Here is a 20338-nt window from a genome sequence, read left to right on the forward strand (position 1 = left end):
CTCCACCGCACACACACCCACACACACACACACACACACACGCTACCCCACCCCTTGACACACACTCATGATGCCTTCATGCACACACGCACACTGGCTTCAGTGACTCCCTGCAGTCAACCTCCTTCTGCTCACAAACAGCCCCTCCTCCTTCCTTTTTCTCTCTCCAATAACTGACTCCTCCCCTGCTCCCCCTCCCCTGACACACACACACACACACACACATGCACACACACACGCACAATGTTGCCTAGCCCTAAGCTGACCCGTTGTGTGTACTGACGTCACGCACTAGACAAGGAGAGGCATCATTCCAGACAGACACACACACACGTGCACACACACTCACACACTCACACACACACACACACACACACACACACACAGGCCCCAGCCGAGGGGGAAGCTGCATTCCAGCACAGGCACACAGACACACATACACAAACACACATCACCACGCCTGGCGGTGGGAAGCATGGGGAGCGCTCAGCTGTAGCGGGGAGGCGGGGAGGGGGGGGGGGGGGGGAGGCGAAGGGGGGAGTCAGAGAGGAGGGAGGAGGGAGGGAGAGAGAGAGGCAGGGAGGAGGGAGGGAGGGAGGATGGCTCTGAGCCAGTGTTCCTCTGAGCTCAGCACTTCCCCTTTCAGCTCCAGCCAGCCGCCAGTTTGCGTAACGCAGCCCATGCAGCCCTGCCGGCTCGTGCTTAACCCCTTCCTTCCTGGAGTCACTGAGGTCACACTCTCTGTTCTCTATTCAGCAACGCTGCCACATCCTGGTGTAAACCTGCCTCTCCCCAGCATCCCCCAGCACCCCCCGGCTGGGGCTGTCCCATAATAGCACTCACACTGGCCCACTACTCATGCCTCCACATTATTACCTGACACAGATACATGCAGATACACATGCGCAAACACTCACTATGCAGAGGCACAGGCATAGGCACACACACGCACACACACACACACATATACACATCCGTCCACCCAGCACCCAACAAAGGGAAATGATACATTCACCAGGAAATAGGTTAACCCTTTGCATGCCACTTTCTCTTTTGTTTTTCAAATGAATTGACTATGTCTGCCTACCTCTGTTCTTCTTTTAAAATAATCACCAAAACAAGGAGTGTAACCTGGTACATGAAGTCTAATTTAGAGAGCAGCCTGTCTAAGAGTGACCTGGTTTTAGAGCGGCATCTCTCTTAGAAGACAAAGAGGGCTGCAATGACACAAAATCATCTGCAACCACTGAAATACACACCCGTTCATTAGCAATTACCAAGCTATTATCATTATCACAAATATGCTGTTCACCAACTGACCGCCTCAGGCACTGATTAGTTTGGATTAGGAAATTACAAAGCACATAGCACACATGGTGTGGTATAGGTATGTATGCACTGTATCTGTTCAGCTCTGCTATACCCAATGACCTTCCAGGAGCGGGCCGAGCTTATGTAGGCCAAAGTGTCCACTCTGCCCACAGAGATGTGAGCCCTCGTACATCAGACGTGGCGCCTTCCCCCCCTAAAAACCCCAGTGAGAAGTGTCATTCCTCACACTAACCACAGCAGACACAGTCCACGGCGGAGGGATGGAGAGGGGGCAGGAGGGAGGGAGCGAACGAGGGAGGAGGGGAGGTTCTCTCACATTTAATATCACTTGACACGCGTCATCCAGCATCTCTCAAACAGCCGCTGAGCCTATGTCAAAGCCGCGGTCCCATCGAAGACACACACACACGCACGTGGGTGCACATACACACACACGCACAAATATCAAACAAAGAAAAACCAAAGACAAATATCGCAGCCACCTGGTGCCGTGATCGACGGGATACTGCAGAGAGGATGGGAATAAGGGGGATGAAGACGAGTGAGAGAGGAGAGACGGAGGGGAGGGGAGGGGAGCGAGAGAAAGGTTGAATAGGTCTCTGTTGAATCGTGGTGGTCGATTCTCTTGCCTGCGGGCAATTCCTGTAAATATTGACGTTGATGTTAGGACCACTCTCTTAAGGATAAGCTATAAAGCGAGGGGGTTAGATTTACTCTGTGCAAACTGTAAGCATCTGAAATCACATGCTACGCTTGGCCCTCTCTGAGTGCATTGAGGGGAAAAGGCAAGGGACTTTCACAGGGCGAGGAGCTGCAACCACATGAGGGAACTGAGCTCTCTCAGTAGGTTTACAGCTAGCTGCTCTCTCTCTCTCTAGATGGTTTAGGTTTCCACTCTCAATCTAAAAGCAGGCAGCTGACATCAAAACCTTCAGAGAGACCCCTATTTCCCAGAAACAGCTCTCATTTCATGTAAATAGCTGCCTTTCATGGCTACATTGAGATAAATTGCACCCTGCTGGACAAGAGGGAGACAATGTTCACCCTGGAGCCTCTTTTGTTGACATCTGTACGTGTTGCCATGACAACACATGTCTACCCGGTATGAGTGTGTGTGTGTGTCTGTGTGTGTGTATGTTGTTTGCCTTCATGGGCTTTGTTTGTGAGGCACACGCCACCCATGCATGTGGGCAAACACAGACAAAGCAGGCAGGTCCACACGCATGGAAACACACTAAAACACAAATCTCTCTCTCTCTTGCTCTCTCTCTCTCTCTCACACACACACACACACACACACACACTGACAAGCACGGCTGCACAAAAGCTTGCAAATAGCTAATACATGAGTGTGACCAAAACATTGAATCAGGTTAGCCTAGCTTCCTCGCGTCATGTCCTCACGGGAGGCTGCAGGCAGAGCGGTTTATTACTGAGCATTCCCACATTAACACAGGGCAAAGCTAATCCATCTGCTGATCTTATGACCAACTCCTTCCCAAAATCCTCCAACGTACCGTCTGTGTCTGGTGAACTGGGAAATTATCAGCCAGCACCAAGCCGCAATGCTGGGATTCAAGTCAATATAAGAAGGTTAAAAATGTCACGGTTCCCAGGGATCTATAGCGCGGCGTGGACGTGGTTACGGTCGTAGTAACTTTCACAGTAATGTGGAAATCTATCAATACACAGTAGGACAAATATAATCACTATGCATCATCTTTGTGTAAGGATTACTATGATTGTCTGCACACTCACAGCGTCACCATATTGTTTTTGTCAAATTTGCTCAGATTTGCATTTTCATTGGTGACAGGGGAATAATCACGTCCATATGCAATTATGCTGATTATGTCATTTCAGAGACTTGTGAAGTGAAGGACTGTGTTACCTCGGAGACCATATGAAACAAAGGCAAACTGCCCGTTGTTTCATCTTGTATTATGCGTCTGCTCTTTGAGATCCTCATTACGTTCATTTGGGATGCTAGAGTGCCGAAGGAGGCAAGGACAGGGGTTTAAAGGGGAAAGAGGGGGGTTTAGGGCAAAACTAAGGGGGTACATGCCCAGTGCCATAGCAACGGCAAAGGAGGTTGAGAGTGTGTGTGTGTGTGTGTGTGTGTGTGTGTGTGTGTGTGTGTATGCATGTGCGTGTGTGAGGATCCCCTCCTGTGGGCAAGTCAGCATCCACCCATGAAGTAGGTCAGTGAAATTTGCCCAAATTAGGTCAGTGGCAGTCAATGGTGCCATGCTGGACAAGAGAAAGAATGAAAGAGAGAGAGAGAGAGAAATAGAATGAGAGATACTGACAGAGACTGAGGGAGGGAGAGAGAAAGAGAGAGAGAGTCTAGTCTATACACATCAAGGTTAGGAGAGCAGAACCAAGCAGCTTACTTCAGCCTAGCTTTCACACTTGGTTAATTACTGTTGTGCAGGTCAATACAGAACACACACACACACACACACACACTATCAAAAAAAGCCCCAGAGTGAGCAGTCAAAACTCGCCCCAAAGCAGGAAAAGTTCTCTACAACTTCAAGCCGTCAGTTTTTTTCTCCTCAAACATCCCTGGGATCAGAATCAGTGTGCATCAAAAGCCTGTTTTGATTGAAAATGCTTTTGAAAAGCAGTCCGATTCACTTACACTGCTTAGGTCTGATTATTTAGCACCCCTCCTCCCCCTACCCCCTCTAGCTGTTTGGATGGTTGCTTCTTTGTCATCTGCCTCTGTTTCTTCTAGCTTTTTCCTCCCTATTTTGAAGAATCCACATCGGGAGAGAGGTTGTTGTGCGTTGTTGCCAATAAACGGCGGAACAGAGGAACCTTTGAAGTCTGTGGCAAGTTGTGATTTGCTTTCATCGTCCCGCATCTGTCAGTCAACAAGAGAAAACGTGATTCCAAAGGAAACTTTGCCGGGTTTTTTTTCTCCATTTCCTCTGCAGGAAATAAATAAATAAAAAAACAAAAACGACAACAAAGACAGCAACAACAACAAAGACTGTACTGGGCATCAGACAGACAGGGAGTGGGCTGGATAATAATCCATGTGGAGCAGCGAGGTGTTCTAGAACATTCTGATGTCGCATCAACTGGTGCAGGCTGAACACTCTGCTACTTCCTGCTTGGGTTTCCTTGGCCCATTTCCACACAAAGGGAAAAAGTAATGTGTGTGTGTGTGCATCCCACTGTAGCTGTGGGGTGCTCTCTGAACTTTCCTCTGTCAGTCGTCCCTCGCTGAACTCAGCGCAGTTGGGTGTCAGAGAGAAGGAAGAGCACTGACAGGTGTCTTCTGTGGGCGACGTCTGTTATTGAGGAGTGATGCTGGAGCCGGGGCCTGCGCCTAATCACACCACCCTGCAGCCTCGCTCTGACAGCGACAGAGGGGGGACAAAGGCTCCCTTCCCTGGGCAGCGATCAAACTCGAGCCCCTGGCTTGCCTGGAGATGTGACAAGGCCCACTTCCCCTACCACTGTGTTTCCCCACCCTCCCCTTACTGCCAATCATGTGTCATATGCTTCACTCTCACACGGTGCGAGTGTGCGTGGTGAGCGTCAGTGTGTGTGTGTGTGTGTGTGTGTCGGGGCAGGGAGCCTGTCTGCACCAGTTAAAGAGACGTACAGAAGCGAGAGGAGAGGAGACAAAGAGACACATGAGGAGTCAAAGAGCCTTTCAAAAAGCGCCGAGCCAAAACGACCAAATGTACAAGTCGAACGTGGCTCAGAGTGAAGCGGGCCACAGCCAGTTACAGTGACTAACGCTACTAGCCAGAGAGAGAGAGAGAGAGAGAGAGAGAGAGAGAGAGAGAGAGAGAGAGAGAGAGAGAGAGAGAGAGAGAGAGAGAGGCCTGGCTACAGAGATTGGGTATAGGAGCCAGAGAACTGAACTGCAGCCAACCTGGAAGAGGCTTCAGTCCAGAGAAGTTGGGACAGTACCAGGGGCCCAGCAACAGACCATAGTCAGAGAGGGAGAGAGAGAGGAGAGAGAGAAAGAGAGAGAGAGAGAGGTTTTAGGGCTTTTCAGCACAGAACTGGGATGGAGGGGGATGGTTGGAGAGAACCACTGAGAGGCAGGCAGGGCTGGAGCTGAGGCTCAGAGGCAGGGCCAGGTCTGAGCTGGGCTGCTGAGAGAGGAGCCAGGGCAAGAGGCCAGGGGCAGGAGGGAGGCAGGGAGGGAGGGAGGGGGCTGGGAATAGGAGGAGGCAGTGGCAGAGCTGGGCCGGAGCCGGGGCCAGAGCCAGGGGCCCCCAAGCTTTAGATTTAGTCAGCTGTTCCCCTGGCCAGCAGCTGGAAAGGACGGAGGGAGAAAGGGAAGGGAGGGAGCAGGGAAGAAAGCGCAGAGACTTGGGGGAGAATTTTAACGGGGAAACGAAAAAAGTGAGAGGAGAGGGAGGAGAGAAAAGTCAGAGGAGGGGGAAGCAACACGGGAGGGAGAAAGAAGAAGAAGAAAAAACAGTATGGAGATAGAAAGGGAGGGATAACAGGAGAGAGAGAGAAAGAGAGAGAGAGAGAGAGAGAGAGAGAGAGAGAGAGAGAGATGGTGGAGGTTTGGAAGGCGGACAGTGGAAAAGCCATTAGATTCCTATGAGAGCGAAAACAGTGCTGAGAGCAGACAGACTGACAGAAGGTGGTTAAGGCTCACTGGCTTCGCAACCGCTCTTCCTTTCCTCGCTCACTCTTCCTCCTGCTCCCTCATTCCTCATTCCTCCCTCCCTTCCCTTCCCTTCCATCCCTCCATCCTCCTCCTCCTCCTCTCCTTCCATCACTGGTGTATTATTCTCTGGCGAACTCCTTCTCAACCAGTTGTGGCTCGGCAACAGCCCAGCTATTCATTACACACGACCTGCAGGCATGACCCTAAACACGCACTGAGATCCCAAACAGGTGCCCCTCACACACACACACACACACACACACACACACACACACACACACACACAGCAAAGTGATCACACATGACTGAAAGGGGGAGGGACGCAGAGAGTAAGACTGTAGACAGAAGGAGAGGGAGAGAGAGAGAGAGAGAGAGAGAGAGAGAGAGAGAGAGAGAGAGAGAGAGAGAGAGAGAGGGCTGAAGTGAAAAGAGAGAGCTCTCTTTGTGAGGGCCTGAGAGGCACTGCAGGAGGAACACACATGGAAAGAGATGGAGAGAGGAGAAAACACTGAAAGGAAGAGAGAAAACGATGTAATTAAAGCAGAGCACATACGTGCTTTGTTTCCATAAAAGTGGTGAAATGAGATTTGGAGTAGGAGAGCGAGGGGCGAGGGTTTGCCACAGGGCAAGCAGCCGCTGCTAGCAAAGCACTTTATGGCCTATTATATTCCATTCAGATGGGCCAGGCGTCTGGGATAAAAGCATTTAGTCTGTGCGTTAGAGAGTGACTCAGCACTTGGAGCCTTCGCAGGTGGACGCCCTCATAACTACACACTGCATATCAATGAAGTGGCCCACTCACTGCATATGGATCACTCACTCCCACACCTCTCCCTCCCCTCCTCCTCCTCATTTTCCTCCTCCTCCTCCTCCTCCTCCTTCTCCCCTTTCTCCTCAACCTTTCACACCTCCTTGTGGACCCACTGCACCTCTCTGTTTATTGTTTATTCTCTCTTTGGCTGGAATGAAGTCATTCTCATCCCACCTGCTCCAGCATTATATTCAGGGATTTGATCAGGACTGCATACAAAAAAAAAAAAAGCAGGAAATAAAAGGAGGTGGGAGAACAGCAAGAAAACAGGAATCTCCATTAGAAATGAATGGGAGTGGCGTGCTAAAAAAAAACCCTAAAAGCCTGAAAAATGCATCCCTGCAATTTCTCCTTTATACTCCCTCTCTGAATAAACCTCCACTTCCACTTTTCTGTCTTGTCCTTTTGTGTCTCCTCCTAAATTAACTCTTCATTTCTTCCCATCTCTGAAATAGCTGACCCTCCTCTTCTCCTCCCTTTTCCATCCCCCCTCTCTGAGACAGCAGACATCCCCCCTCCCTCTATCGCTCCCTCTCCATCACTCTCTCGTCTCTGCCTCTCTGCCACTCTCCCTCCACCCATCTGCCCTTTCCTCTTCTTTTTACCTCTGTGTCTCTCCATCCCCTTCTCTCCTCTCTCCTCCCCTCGGTGGTGGTTAATGGCACAGGGATCCAGTGTGGAATATAGATCAGTGTGAGATGGATGGGGCACCAGGAGCTCCGGCCAGTCCCGTAGGTCCCAGACCAAAGATTAACTAAATATTAGCTGACAGGAAGAGAGAGAGGCAGGGACACAGCTGCTGCTGCTAGTGCTGCTGCCGGCAGGACAAACGACACAGACTGCTTTTAACCCCCTTTGCTCTCGGGAGGAGAGAGAGGGAGAGAGACATGCGATAAACACACAGAGAGATGCAAAAATACACAGAACACATAGGGTATACATACTGCTGCGCGCATGGACGTGCGCACACGTACGCACACGCGACCAGGGGCACCCTGGGAAAAGGAGTCCGCTAATCACATTCTCTCCTCCCCCTCTTGGCCCTGCCAGGGCGGATGGAGAGGGGGAAAAAAAGGAATAAATCTTTATTAGGAGATGTGTCCCTGCTTTATCGATCGCTTCGCTCCTTCCCTCCCTCCTCCCTCTCTCCTTCTTTTGTTATTTTAGGCGTGTGTCAGCCATCCAGTCCAATCGAGTAAGGCTGTACATCAGAGAGGGCCATTACCCATGTCTCTCTGGGCTGGGCTGTCGCTGGCTGTGAGGGGGGTAGGAGGTAAGGTGATGTAGCCGCCCAGGAGGGACAGCCAGCCAGCCAGCCAGCCAGCCAGCCAGCCAGCTAATCGGCTAGCCAGACAGACAGATAGGCAGCCAGGGATGTGGACAAGAATGCAGACAGACAGGGTGGCACTAACACACAGTGACAGACAGTTATCTGGAACACTCTTATAATCTGGAGAATCATATGGGAGGCTTCAACAACACCAAACAAAACAATACAGAACAATGGCAGATCAATACTTGACCCATATCCGGGTCCTGTATAGATCTATAGTGAGTATAGCATGGCACCAACACAGCCAGAATCAGGGGTTTGACACCAACTATGACCTTTAATGCTAAAATGTATGCGCTCATGGTATTGTAGAGCATTTTCAGAGGCAAAATCAAAAGCATCCAACAACACATGTATGTACCCATGGTAGTTGGGCAGCAGGGAAGCCTAGTAGTTACAGAGTCAATCCCAGCAACTACAGCTCCACGACACAGCAAAAAACATACTATTATTTTCAGTTAATGTGATTTGAATTGTGATGAGAAGCATTTGAATTAACATCTCTTATTTTCTAGTTACAAGCCTAATAGATCTGATGGTCGACTAGAAATAAATCAGTAGAATAAATATACCAAAATCACAATAACTGAAACCATTTAGGCCATTTTATTAATTGTAACTAGCTAAAGCATTCAGCTACTGAAAAATACAGCTGTCAAATGACATGAACAATAAAAAATAAACTTAAATAGTTCAATATTTTCAACTGCAACACATCTAATAAAGGCAATATTATTAGTAATTAGTATTTATTTACAGGTTGGGTTGCATGTTTACTGGTTTCTTGGGACATGACCGTACATACTTGTTTGAGGTGTTGTCACTACAATTGTCCAACATTTTTTGCATAGTATCTAATTTTGTGATGTATCTGCTGTCCTGAATCCAAACATCTGCTACACAACCGATGTTTAACACTTTTATAGACCAAATCTTCCTCTTTCGCTGTAACATAGTTACCAACTGGCTGCTTCTCTCCTCCATTCTTATCGCTATTGTACCACCACTGCCTCTCTGGCTTCTGATTGGTCACCAACTGGTATGGAGATGTCTAATTGGCCAACAAGTCAACATCAGCTAAGTGCATGGACGCTGCAGAGTGGGAGGATCAATCTAACAATTGAAATAAAGCATGTGAAATAAAAAATTTTTTAAAAATTGCCGCATGCTGTTGTGATATTGCGCATGTTCGCAATTTCAATTTAATCAATGGTGCAGCCCTACCAGCAATAGCCATATATCCTGCAAAGTGTCCTTGAGCAAGACACTGAACCCCTACCTGCCCATTCAGAGCATCAGCTAAACAACTAACATTTAAAGGTAAGGATACCAGATGAAATGCTGAACGGCAGAGCATGGGAAACACTGAGAAGGTCGAGAAGGTCCAGGAGGCTCCAGGATGATCCTCCAATCTAGTGCCATACCAAGAAAACCTCACGGTAAGGATCATTTAAAAGAAGTTCAGAGAAAGACAGCACAGCAAATAGGCCAAGTCCTGTTCCTCTCCTAATTCTAGACAGTGGTAAACAGAGAGCTTCTAAATGTAGAAACAGTGATAGCCCCTGAGGTCTGGATGCAGTCTGCTAGCACACAGCACAGCACAGCACAGCACAGCACAGCACAGCACAGCACAGCACAGCACAGCACAGCACAGCACAGCACAGCACAGCACAGCACAGCACAGCACAGCACAGCACAGCACAGCACAGCACAGACAGCAGCAGCAGCTAGCTAGCCGGCTAGCTTTCCTCTGGGAGTTTAGACACAGGAAGCACTATGGAAACATGCTGTATCTAGATAGGGGCAGTGTAAATAAGATATGAGTTTCTATTGCCTGGCTTGGGAATGAAACTGGAAAATTGAGAAGGGGAAAAAGCGGGGGAGAAAGAAAGATCGTGAGAGCTTATAAACAGAGGGAAGGAATGCATGAAAGAAGGAGGAGAACAGGGGCAGGTATAGAGAGAGACTGAGAGCGAAAGAGCAGGAAAATGAGACGAGGGGCAGAAATGAGGCAAGCAAAAAGTAAGCAAGCAAGCGAACGAGCAACAAAGAATAAAAGAGAGAGAGAGAGAGAGAGAGAGAAAGAGCAAACCCCTTCAAGACAGAATTCTTCAGAAGGGCAAACTAAATTCCATAGTCTGTTGAAAGCTTTCCTCTCCTCCCCTTTAAGTCTCTCTCATTCCCTTTCTTTGTCTCTCTCTCTCTCATGCCTGGAGAGCCTTTCCAAGCTCTATTCAGCGTTGCTCTGCCACGGAGAAGTGAATGCATGTCTCACATGCCACACAGCCACGACATCCTCCGACTAGGCACAGCCAGAGGCACCTCACACTCTCGCTAGGACCTCCTCCTCCGCATAGCTCACACAGCACTCCAGCCTGCCGGGCAAGAGGGAGTGGGTAAGCTCCCCCCCCCCCCCCCCCCCCCGAGCCTGCTTGGATTCAGGATTGTTCCATAGAGAAACCTGGGCATGTGCCTCGTCTCTCTCTCTCTCTCCTAGTATTGATCTCTCAGGTGAGAAATGGCTTATTGGAACACACACACACGCGCGCAAACAAGCAATCTTTTCCTTTGGTCAGGTGGTGTTTATTGGAAAACAATAGTGTGAGGATGGGCCTGCCTTTCAAGCAGAGCAATCGGCCACTGGAGGGACAGTTTGACCAGATTGACCTTTGACCTCAGAAAATCCCTGGGGGTCAAGTGAGGAGGTCAGCATGAGGCCAGCTCAGTGCTGGGGGAGGGACCAGTCGATGAGTGAACACCTCCAGCGGTGTTGTGTGTGTGTGTGTACGTGTGTGGGTGTGTGTGACAGGGGTCAGTGGCAGGTAAACCCTCATCCTCTGCTGTTGTTTATTCTAAGGCGCCAAGTCACTGGCGCCCTAGCACTATGAGACGAGTGTGCGTCTTAATGTGTGTGTGCATGCATACGTGTGTCTGCGTGCGTGAATAGAAACAAGATAGGGTGGGAATGATGACGGACCGGAATGTCATCCACCCTCTTATCATTAACATGCCTCACCTTTATTCAGCGTGACACACAAAGCCATAAACACACTCACCGAGCCATAAATGCACGTACTCACACACGCACGCGCTCCTATTCACACTCACAGAAAAGCGAGGGCTGAAAGAAATTCTTTTTCTACCTTTGCTTTTACAATCCTATGCAAGAAAACAGCCACTGTGAAGGTGTTTCTCAATGTGTTTGGTCTTGTAAATTGGCAAACAGTTGTGTTTTTGTTTCAGGAAGCAGCCTGTGGTGGTAATTCCACTTTTGGGTGCTGCTTACTTTTAACCTAACAATCATTTACATTAATACTAATATGAATGAAAGTCTATTTGTATGCCAGACCTCAGGGTATAGCTCAACAACATCCCAGAGACAGACAATGGTCTAATGCCTGGTTTCTGAAAATGTGGGTTTGAGTAGCAACTATGGCAAAAGTTACAATGGTTTAATGAACCTGGATTCTAGGTTAAAGGCAAAATTCCTCATGTAGACCATGGGCTGAAAACATAAGAATGTAAAGAAACATTTAAAAACTATAGACGAGCTTGAGAAATTCTATGCTACACTCAGATCTGCAGTCACTCTGCAGAAGACGGTTTTGTTCTGGGCAGATCAAAAGGTTTGCCCTTAATCTGTGGCAACAGCAGGTAACCATCTACCTCTCTAAGCCAAGTATACAGTGATTATTACACACACACACACACACACACACACACACACACACACACACACACACGCACACACACGCACACACACGCACACACACACACACAAAATCGGTTGTGGCCTTTGGGCTGATCCAAAGCTCTTTGGCTTCTGTGTGCATGGAAAGGGGAGAAACAGCTGTTGATCAAACAACATAGAGTCTGTTCTGTGGCAGTAATGAAAGCATGTGTAGTCTTTAACATCCATTCTCATATGTAAATGCACAGACAGATACACAGACACACACACAGACACATATACAGTACATACATATATACATACATACATACATACATACATACATTGAACCTTCCACTGCAGTAAGCAGAGGCTTGGACTGCTTTGTGCTTATTTCAGCAGCCCATTGGTGCAAAGAGGAATTCATTAAAAAGAAAAAAAAGTGAAAGGGAGCATCAGATAGAGGAGAATGCTGAGCGCTGCATTCCCCTGTTGTTATTATTGCCAAATCGAACAGAGAAGGGCGGCTGGTAATAAAAGTCATTAAATGAAATAGAAAAAAGGCTTTTAATAGGGCCTTGTCACTGTGGATTTAGTAGCCTTTCTATCGCCCGCTTTCTTTCCTTCTCCATTCCTTCTGTTCTCTTCTCTCTTCTCAGAGAAGAGAGGTGAAGGAGCATTGTGGACAGAGGACTAGATTCCTAGACAGAGTCAGCCAGCCGAGGAGCTGTGCTGACGCACACCCAGCAGCCACAGTCTGGGACAGGAGACAGCGAGAGCTGGAACTGGGACTGGGGCAGACGTTAGAGAGCTCATACTGGAACTTTATTACTTTAGCTGGTTTATTTTAATAGGGGCAATGCACATTGATCAGTATCTCTGTAAATGTGCCAGTATTAGCGAGCTGGGTAATTTTGAACTGTGGTCCTCGGGCAACTGGGAATGGGCCTGGGAGTGAGGCAGAAATGAGGTGGCTAGGGCTGGAACTGGGAATGGTGATTAAAGAAGGACAGGGAGGAGACAGCTATGTCTGGGACTGGGACTGGGAGTGGGAGTGGGAGTGAGGCTGGCTGGAGTCAGGTCTAGGGACTGTGGCAGGGGACTGGAAATGGGGCACACAGAAGTTAGCTCTGGCTAGAGATGGGAGAGGGACTGTCCAGAGGTTCGTCTGGTCTGGGGTACGGTCTTGGGAATGTGAAGAGTGGGGTGGGTGTAGAAAAATGGAACGGGGCTGGCTAGAGTAAGTTATGGTCTGTGGTGGGAATAATCCGTCTAGGGGCACATCTGGGTCTGGGAATGGGGTTGGTTGAAGTTTAGAGTTGGGACTGTGGCAAGCGTTGGGATTGGGGCCTACTGGAAACAGTTTATGTGCTGGGAACGTGACAGAACTGGCTAGAGAGCAGTGGCTAGTGTTGCTCTATCACTCAATGGGTACAGCAATGCACTGGCAGGGTTTGGTTTATGGGTTTGATCCTCAGTGGGGCCACACATACTGAAAATGTATGCACTCAGCATACTGTAAAGTACTTTGGATAAATGCATCCACTGAATGGCAAATACCATATGCGGTTTGTTCCGGTCGGGGGCTGTGGGTCATGGGCTGGCTAGTGCTGACTGTGAGAGTGATCGAGACTGAAATTGGGCTTGTACTGAAACTCATAATGAGCAGAAAGAAACTGATTATCACATAACTGGGATGTGTAGAGCTTTATATAAAATGCTATCTATTCCACGCAATTGCCGGTAGACAAAAAAAAACTTGCCTAATTGGCAGATTTGTAAACCCAGATAACATTATCTAACATTAAGCAATATTGTATAACATAGGAGGATAGTGATATTACACAGAAAATATTGAAAAGGTTAATGTCCACAAACACGCATGTGCACAGCCACATTTGCACGCACGCACTCACACACGCACACAAAGAAACTAAGCTAATGTGTTTCCATTACAAGACAGCTGAAATGTATCCTATCTTCTTTCCATTCAACCATCATAATGAGATGAAGGCATGGAATCTCAGAGAGAGAGAGAGCACTTTCTCTAAAGACTCGATGTCTCTTCACATGGATGCGGTTGCTGCCCCTCTCTCTCCCTCTTGGAAGGCCAACTGTTTACACTAGCTCTAGGCTCAGCCATGTTTCCATGACGATACAATCCCAGGGTTAGTCACATGGCAAAGGGTAGACCTGAGGCACCGGATCCAGGATTGCTGCTCCTAAACTCTCTCACCTTAATCCGAACCATCAGAGCTTGATCCACAAATGACATCTGCTCATCTGACTATGCAGTTTGCTTTTGCATCTTCTTCAAAAAAGGACTACTCTCAAGGTATAAACAAGGTAAAAACAACAAGAAAAGCTTCCTGAGTGACCTTTTTTTTAAAGTCCCATGTCATATTGTGTCAGCATTTTTTAATAGTTCTGAGTCGTGTGTTGTGCCGACTTTACAACATATTTGTTTTAAACAACAAGTAACATACTCTCTCTGGCGGTAGGCAAGTTGGCTCTTTGTCAACGGGCATTGTAAAAGATAAAGGAACTCTCGGGCGAACCTAACTGCAAAATAAAACCAGATACACCCACATGAAAAGAAACAGCCCACACACAAACAGAAAGAATAAGCCTCGCTCACCAAAAGCCAGCTAGGCCAGATAGCGCCTCGCGGACGACATGCTCATGCAAGATTTAAGTTCCAGATCTTAAATTCTGCACCTTTGTGGACAAAATGCTTGAAATGTTAAAGCCGGTCCTTGAAAAGCCCTCTTGAAAGGCCTTGTGAATTCTTAGTGAAAAAAAAAAGTCCAGAGTAAAAAAAAAGTGTGTGTGTGTGTGTGTGTGTGTACCTGAATGCGTTCTTGCACAAACATGCTCAATGTCACTCCACCTCTCTAAGTGGCACAGATTTCTCCTTGGCATGTAGCTCACTGGTTTCTCACACAACAAATAACCTACTCGTGTGTGCACATATTCTTTGTTGTTTTATCAAGCCTCTTGTTTTGTTTTGTGTAAGTTGTGGGTGTGTGCATGTGTGTGTATGTGTGTGTGTGAAAGTGATGTGTGATATGGCGAAGGCTGTAGCCATGACCAACATCTCAGCGTTCAGCACAGTTTGGATGTTAAATAAAAGTGATTTACAGTCAATGTGAAAGCACTAGACTGATAACACACCACAGCTCCTCTACTCACACACCTAAAGCTGGCATGTTGGAGCATAGCACAAGGTTTATGGAGAGACCATGTTATGATTTCTACCATCTGTGTTACAAAAAGGAACAGGTTAAAAAGGGGGAACCACCGGCCTGGTTGTTATTTCACTGTTTCATTGACATCATGATAAAAAGAGGGTGAGGGAGTAGATGACGCAGAAACCTAATTAAGACTCTCCAGAGCGTGAACAAATTAACCTGAGTTATGAGCATGCAGAAGCACACACACACACACACACACACACACACACACACACACACACACACACTGGTCTCCGAAATAGGTGGAGCAGAGGAGGATGACATTCACACTCAAACAGGCATGACAGCCACGGACATTCAGTGATATTTTCAGCAGGGGAAGGGCAAAATATTATAGGCTGGCTGGCCCCAACAACACCACCATGGAAAATACACCAAAATAGTCCGGAGAATGTGCATTTCTACCTTCGCTCTAGTCGAGAGAAAAAAACAAAACAATCTGTACAAAGTGGCGTCCTCATCACTCAGATTTGGGGCAGGCCCATGATAACATGACATGTAGATTCATGTGAAAAAAATTAGACAAGAGTCGGATAAATAGGCTGTAGCATGTAGCCGACGCTAATGACATTGCAGAGAGCGACATATGCCAGGCATCAGTGTGTCACTCCTTGGGGACATGGGGTTTACGGTAACAGGATAGTAAGAAAGGGGTTGGGAGGGGTGTGTGTGTGTGTGTGTGTGTGTGTCAGGGGGGTTTTACCTCCTGGCACAGAGCCCTAGAGGCAGACAGGGGGTGGGTGTGAGGGACACAGGGATGAGAGGTCAAGGGGAGGGGGTGGGACAGTAGATGTCATAAATGAATGAGAGGAGAGGGGATGAACTTGACCCAGACTGGAGGACTGAAGCAGGAAGGGGGGTAATGAAGTGCAAACATGCTTTGTCATGCCATGTTAGAGCCATAGGATTAGAATTCTATAATTAGAGGATGGGGCACCATAATACTAGCCTTCCTTTCAGCGTGATGAGCTCCTGAGTCGGAATTACACAAGGGGGCCCGAGAACAGATACTGCGATCGGAGCAGGCAGCTCTGGAAGTTTTCTATACTGAGCTTTAACGATGCTCAGTTATGGCAGAGCAGCGTCTGACTGACAAGCTAAAGAAAATTGAAACTCAGCACACCGTTGAGAAAAACACTCCTGATATTCCTGCGATCGTCTTATAACAGCGCAATTATTACAAACGCAATTGGTACGGGACTATTCTCCTAAGTAACACGCACAATTTATTTTCTTCATTTGTCGTTTTTTTTTTTTATTCTGCACAGTGCCTGTAGGAACATTTTGGATATATGTGTTCCACTACCTGACAAATTGATCACTGTACAAGAGGGCTGAGACTGGGCTGTTACAACCCTGGCTGAGGGGCAGTGGACTGCTGGATAACAGTAGTGGTGGTGCACTTGTATTCATATTTGAATATTTATCTGGAAGGCTGGCATTGGAACAGATGAGTTTGCATGGGAGAATGAACAACCCATCCATCTCGCTCTCTCTCATTCTCTGTGCTTCATTCTTTACTTTCATACGTCCCTTTCTCTCGCGATCACCATTTCAATGCTTCTCTCCTCTTTTGCATTTTCCACCCACTTTTTCCCTCTAGGCTTCTCCTCTATTTCTTGATATCACCCGATCTATCGCTCTTCCCCTTAAACGGCATCCCCCTATCCCTCCCCTCCGAAGCATTGATGTATGGAAAGAGAGAGAGAAAAAAGAAAGAGCGTGTGATTAATGTCTTTGAGAAAAAGATAAATAATCACAGGAGACTGGGGGCTGGTAGTTGGCCTTAGGGGAGTAAATATGGAGAGTTTTATAGCTGCTCACTTGGGAGAGAGGGAGGTGGAGGAGGAGATGAGAGGGGGAGGAGAGGAACACAGCGACAGCAGATCCATTCAAGTATATTAGCTTTTCCCCCCCATACACAATAACCTTCGCATCTCTTCTATTGCTCTACTGTCTTTCATCATCAACACTGAATCCCATCCCACTGACAGCACACACTGACACACACACACACACACACACACACACACACACACACACAGAATGAAGTCACACACAGACATGCAAACATGCACGCGTGTGTGCACACATGCACACCCACCCTGTATTTTTTTCAGGCCAGACCCACTGTGTGTTTGATGGGCCAATACATGCGGTTCGTGATGTGGCTGACAGCCCCCTCCCATGTTGCCCTGCTTTTAAGCCCTCATCCTCCAGTGGCTGCCTGTCCCCTGGAGAAGATTGCATCTTTTATTTATCACTTTCTCTTCCTTGGCTTTATTTTCCCAGCAAAAATTCTGGGGCGAAAATTGCAATCAGCATAACATGCCCTCCTCCTGCTGTGTACTCGCCTGTCATCCTCCACTCTCTGTGAGCATGCAGTATGAGACTGACAGCCCGTGCAGACGAAGACACGCGCACACACACACATGCATGCACAATTCCCCTCTGTGTTTATCAAACCCCCACACACACACTGACACACATACTACTTCCCCTCTCTCTCACACACATACACATATGTGTGGCCACAGAATACGCCCCCTTTCTTTTCTCCATCAAATTTCCTGACAGACTGTCTTTCTAAACACACACACATACACACATATCTCCTCAATGAAGCCTCGCACTTTCTATTTTACCCAGAACTGACAGTGTTTAGCTTCCTAAAGCCCCAAAAGAGCGAGCACATAAATGAGCCTAATGCTGGGGAATCTGGTAAACAGGCCAGAGAGGGAGAGAGAGCTGCCTGCCTGTCTGCCTGCCCGTCTGCCTGCTCCATGGCTACTATTGTGCACTGCACATTCTCTGAGCCCACAAGAGCTGAAGCCATCTCCACACAGATTCTTTGGAGGGATAGTGAGCCAAGGAGAGAGAGAGGGAGAGAGGGAGAGAGAGGCAGAGAGAGGGAGGGAGGAGGAAGAAGATCATGCATAAAATCTTGTTTGCAGAATGCATTAAGATTCAGATGAACTGGGGAGGGTAATGGGATTAGAATCCTGAACCGTTTCCAAGGGTGGGGAGCCGGATTGACAGCTGAGCCTATTGCACTGACGAATGCAGTGAAATATTGTGGCTCTGGCAAAGGCAGGCAGCCAGCCAGGCAGGCAGGCGGGCAGGCAGGGGGGTTGCTGAGCCCACAGCACCTCTGTTTACTCCCTGCTCTACCACAAATAATGCAGCTGGGAGAAAAATGCATCTTTGCCTTTAACAGCCTCCTATAGCTTGGGCTTTCATAGAATATTGGGAAGGCAGCAGAAAAGCTTCCATCTGTCTCACAAAGGTGTTTGGCAAACAAAATAGAAGCACTGTGGCTTTAAATCGCCGTCCCTCCCACCCTTTCTAAATATCTTCTATTTAGCCAGCGGTGAAAAGATATAGGGGGCTTTTGTCTGCGTACCCATTGGTGGGGGCATGGAGAGCTGGAAAGACACAAAAATAGGAACAAAGTGCTAAGCCTCCAATTGGGATGGCTCAGGGCAATTCAATGCGCGCAGCTCGCTGGGCAAAAACAAGGAGAAGTAGGCTACTATTACGAGCTTCTCTGAAAATAGGCTATTCTCACACAGCTATAGGGTAGACTGGTTTAGAAATAGCCTACATGGTTGATAATAGACAAGACTACGGAAGGCAAACACAAGCCCTTTAAAAGCCTGGCACGGTTCCATGGAAAAAGCCAAACACTGTGGGTTAGATGTTTTATTTGTTATACTCCGTTTCCCTGCATTATAAGCCGCTTATTGTAGCCCACTCACCGACTTGCAATACGTTGTCCACCCAGCCACCCTCTAGGAGAGTGACACCCCGTAGGAAAGGCAGCTGGGTCTCGTCATTATTGTCCCCGCTAGTCCCACTTTCCTCTCCTCCGGCGTTGAAAGAGGAATACATACAGATCTCCTTCTCGCTTCTCGGGAATGACCAGTATACGATCCTCCGCTGGACGGGCTCCGGGATCCTCTCGAACCGCTCCTCCACCCTCTGGAACGGCCACTTCTCCGCGACTCTGCGCGCCGCGATGTCGAGCAGCGACTCGGGGTTGTGCGTTTTTCCCGACCCTCCTGGAGCGGACCCCGTGCCGCCACACAGGACTCCTCCAGCCCGCTGCCCCTGCCTGCATGCCGGGTTGTAGCCGGGCCGGCAGCAGAGCCGCTTGGCTGGGGGCTGCTGGACTCGCTCGGCCATGATCGCACCGCTTCCAACCTGAAGCGCAGTTCCTCTCCGATCATATAAACGGGATAAGGAAGAGAAAAGGGCAATCTCGCACCGATTGTTTGCCGTACATGGAGAGACTGCCCTTATTTGGAAAAGGAGGCGGCGCCTCCGAGTTCCGTGAAGTCCTTTGTGTTGTCAAAGTAACCGGGATGGGCGGGATCCTGGAGCGCTGCCAGCGCACGAGTGGCGCTATAAAAGGAACTGGAGGCGGAATTCCCGAACGTCGGCAAATCCTTTGTGAAGCCGTTCGGGAGCGCGAGGGCGGGGCCCCGGCGGCCGACGGCCTTTGAAGTTTCCTTCTTATTTGAGTTTAAAGGCGGGGACTTAATCCAGGGGCGGTCTCGCAGTTTCCCACAGGGGCAAAAGGGGGCAAGAGAGTTGATTTTTTTCTTTTGGAGTCTGTGCTACCACCGCGGGCTCTGCCTTTCTCAATAACATCGCGAGGGTTGTTTTCAAGGCCTAAAGTCCAAAGGCCTCTCAGCTGTCAGAGAGAGAAAGGGCGTGGGAGGAGGAACATGAAGATATAGGGCCATGGACATGCCTGTCTTCCGTAGTCATTTATCAGTCATTGTGGTCAGCTGTTAGGTAGCTATATGGCTGGCTCACTAGCTGCAGCCTATAGGCAATTCATAACACACACTTTAAAAGACATGCTCTCATTCTCTCCCCCACACGGAGGATTTATCTTTATTTTAAGAGGCCTCTTTCATGCCTTGTATTCATCTATCACTCAAGTAATTTAGTCTATCACCCTTGCTGCAGAAAAGGCAAAATCAAAGGACGTCAGAAATTCTTTGAGGTCTGGCCAGACTAGTGGTTTGACTTGCAACCATCATGACACACACCACTGGTGGAGCTGGTTAACAATAAATACTGGTGCAGCCGTTTTTATGGACCCCCTCCCTGTCTGTTGATAATGTTAGTTCCATAGCTGTGTCATGAAAGGGGGCCCCGCTATTTACTTCTGGAGGAGTAAAATAGTCATCAGGGGCCAGGGTGCGGCTGCATTGCCCACCCCCTGGATCTCCGCCTGTGACACACACACACACACACACACACACACACACACACA

The 20338-nt window shown here is 48.4% G+C and overlaps 1 protein-coding gene across 1 annotated transcript in view; it reads right to left on the reverse strand.

Moving 5' to 3' along the window:
• The window catches only part of LOC139908177 (zinc finger SWIM domain-containing protein 6-like), a 48299-nt gene extending 29032 nt beyond the window's left edge, over positions 1-19267 (reverse strand). The window contains exon 1 of the mRNA XM_071894776.2: positions 18810-19267. Coding sequence (XP_071750877.1) covers positions 18810-19236 — 427 coding nt within the window. The 5' untranslated portion in view covers positions 19237-19267. The remainder of the gene's footprint in view (positions 1-18809) is intronic.
• Between the last annotated feature and the right edge of the window lie 1071 nt (positions 19268-20338).

This window comes from Centroberyx gerrardi, chromosome 8, assembly GCF_048128805.1.
Source record: "Centroberyx gerrardi isolate f3 chromosome 8, fCenGer3.hap1.cur.20231027, whole genome shotgun sequence".
Classification (NCBI taxonomy): domain Eukaryota; kingdom Metazoa; phylum Chordata; class Actinopteri; order Beryciformes; family Berycidae; genus Centroberyx; species Centroberyx gerrardi.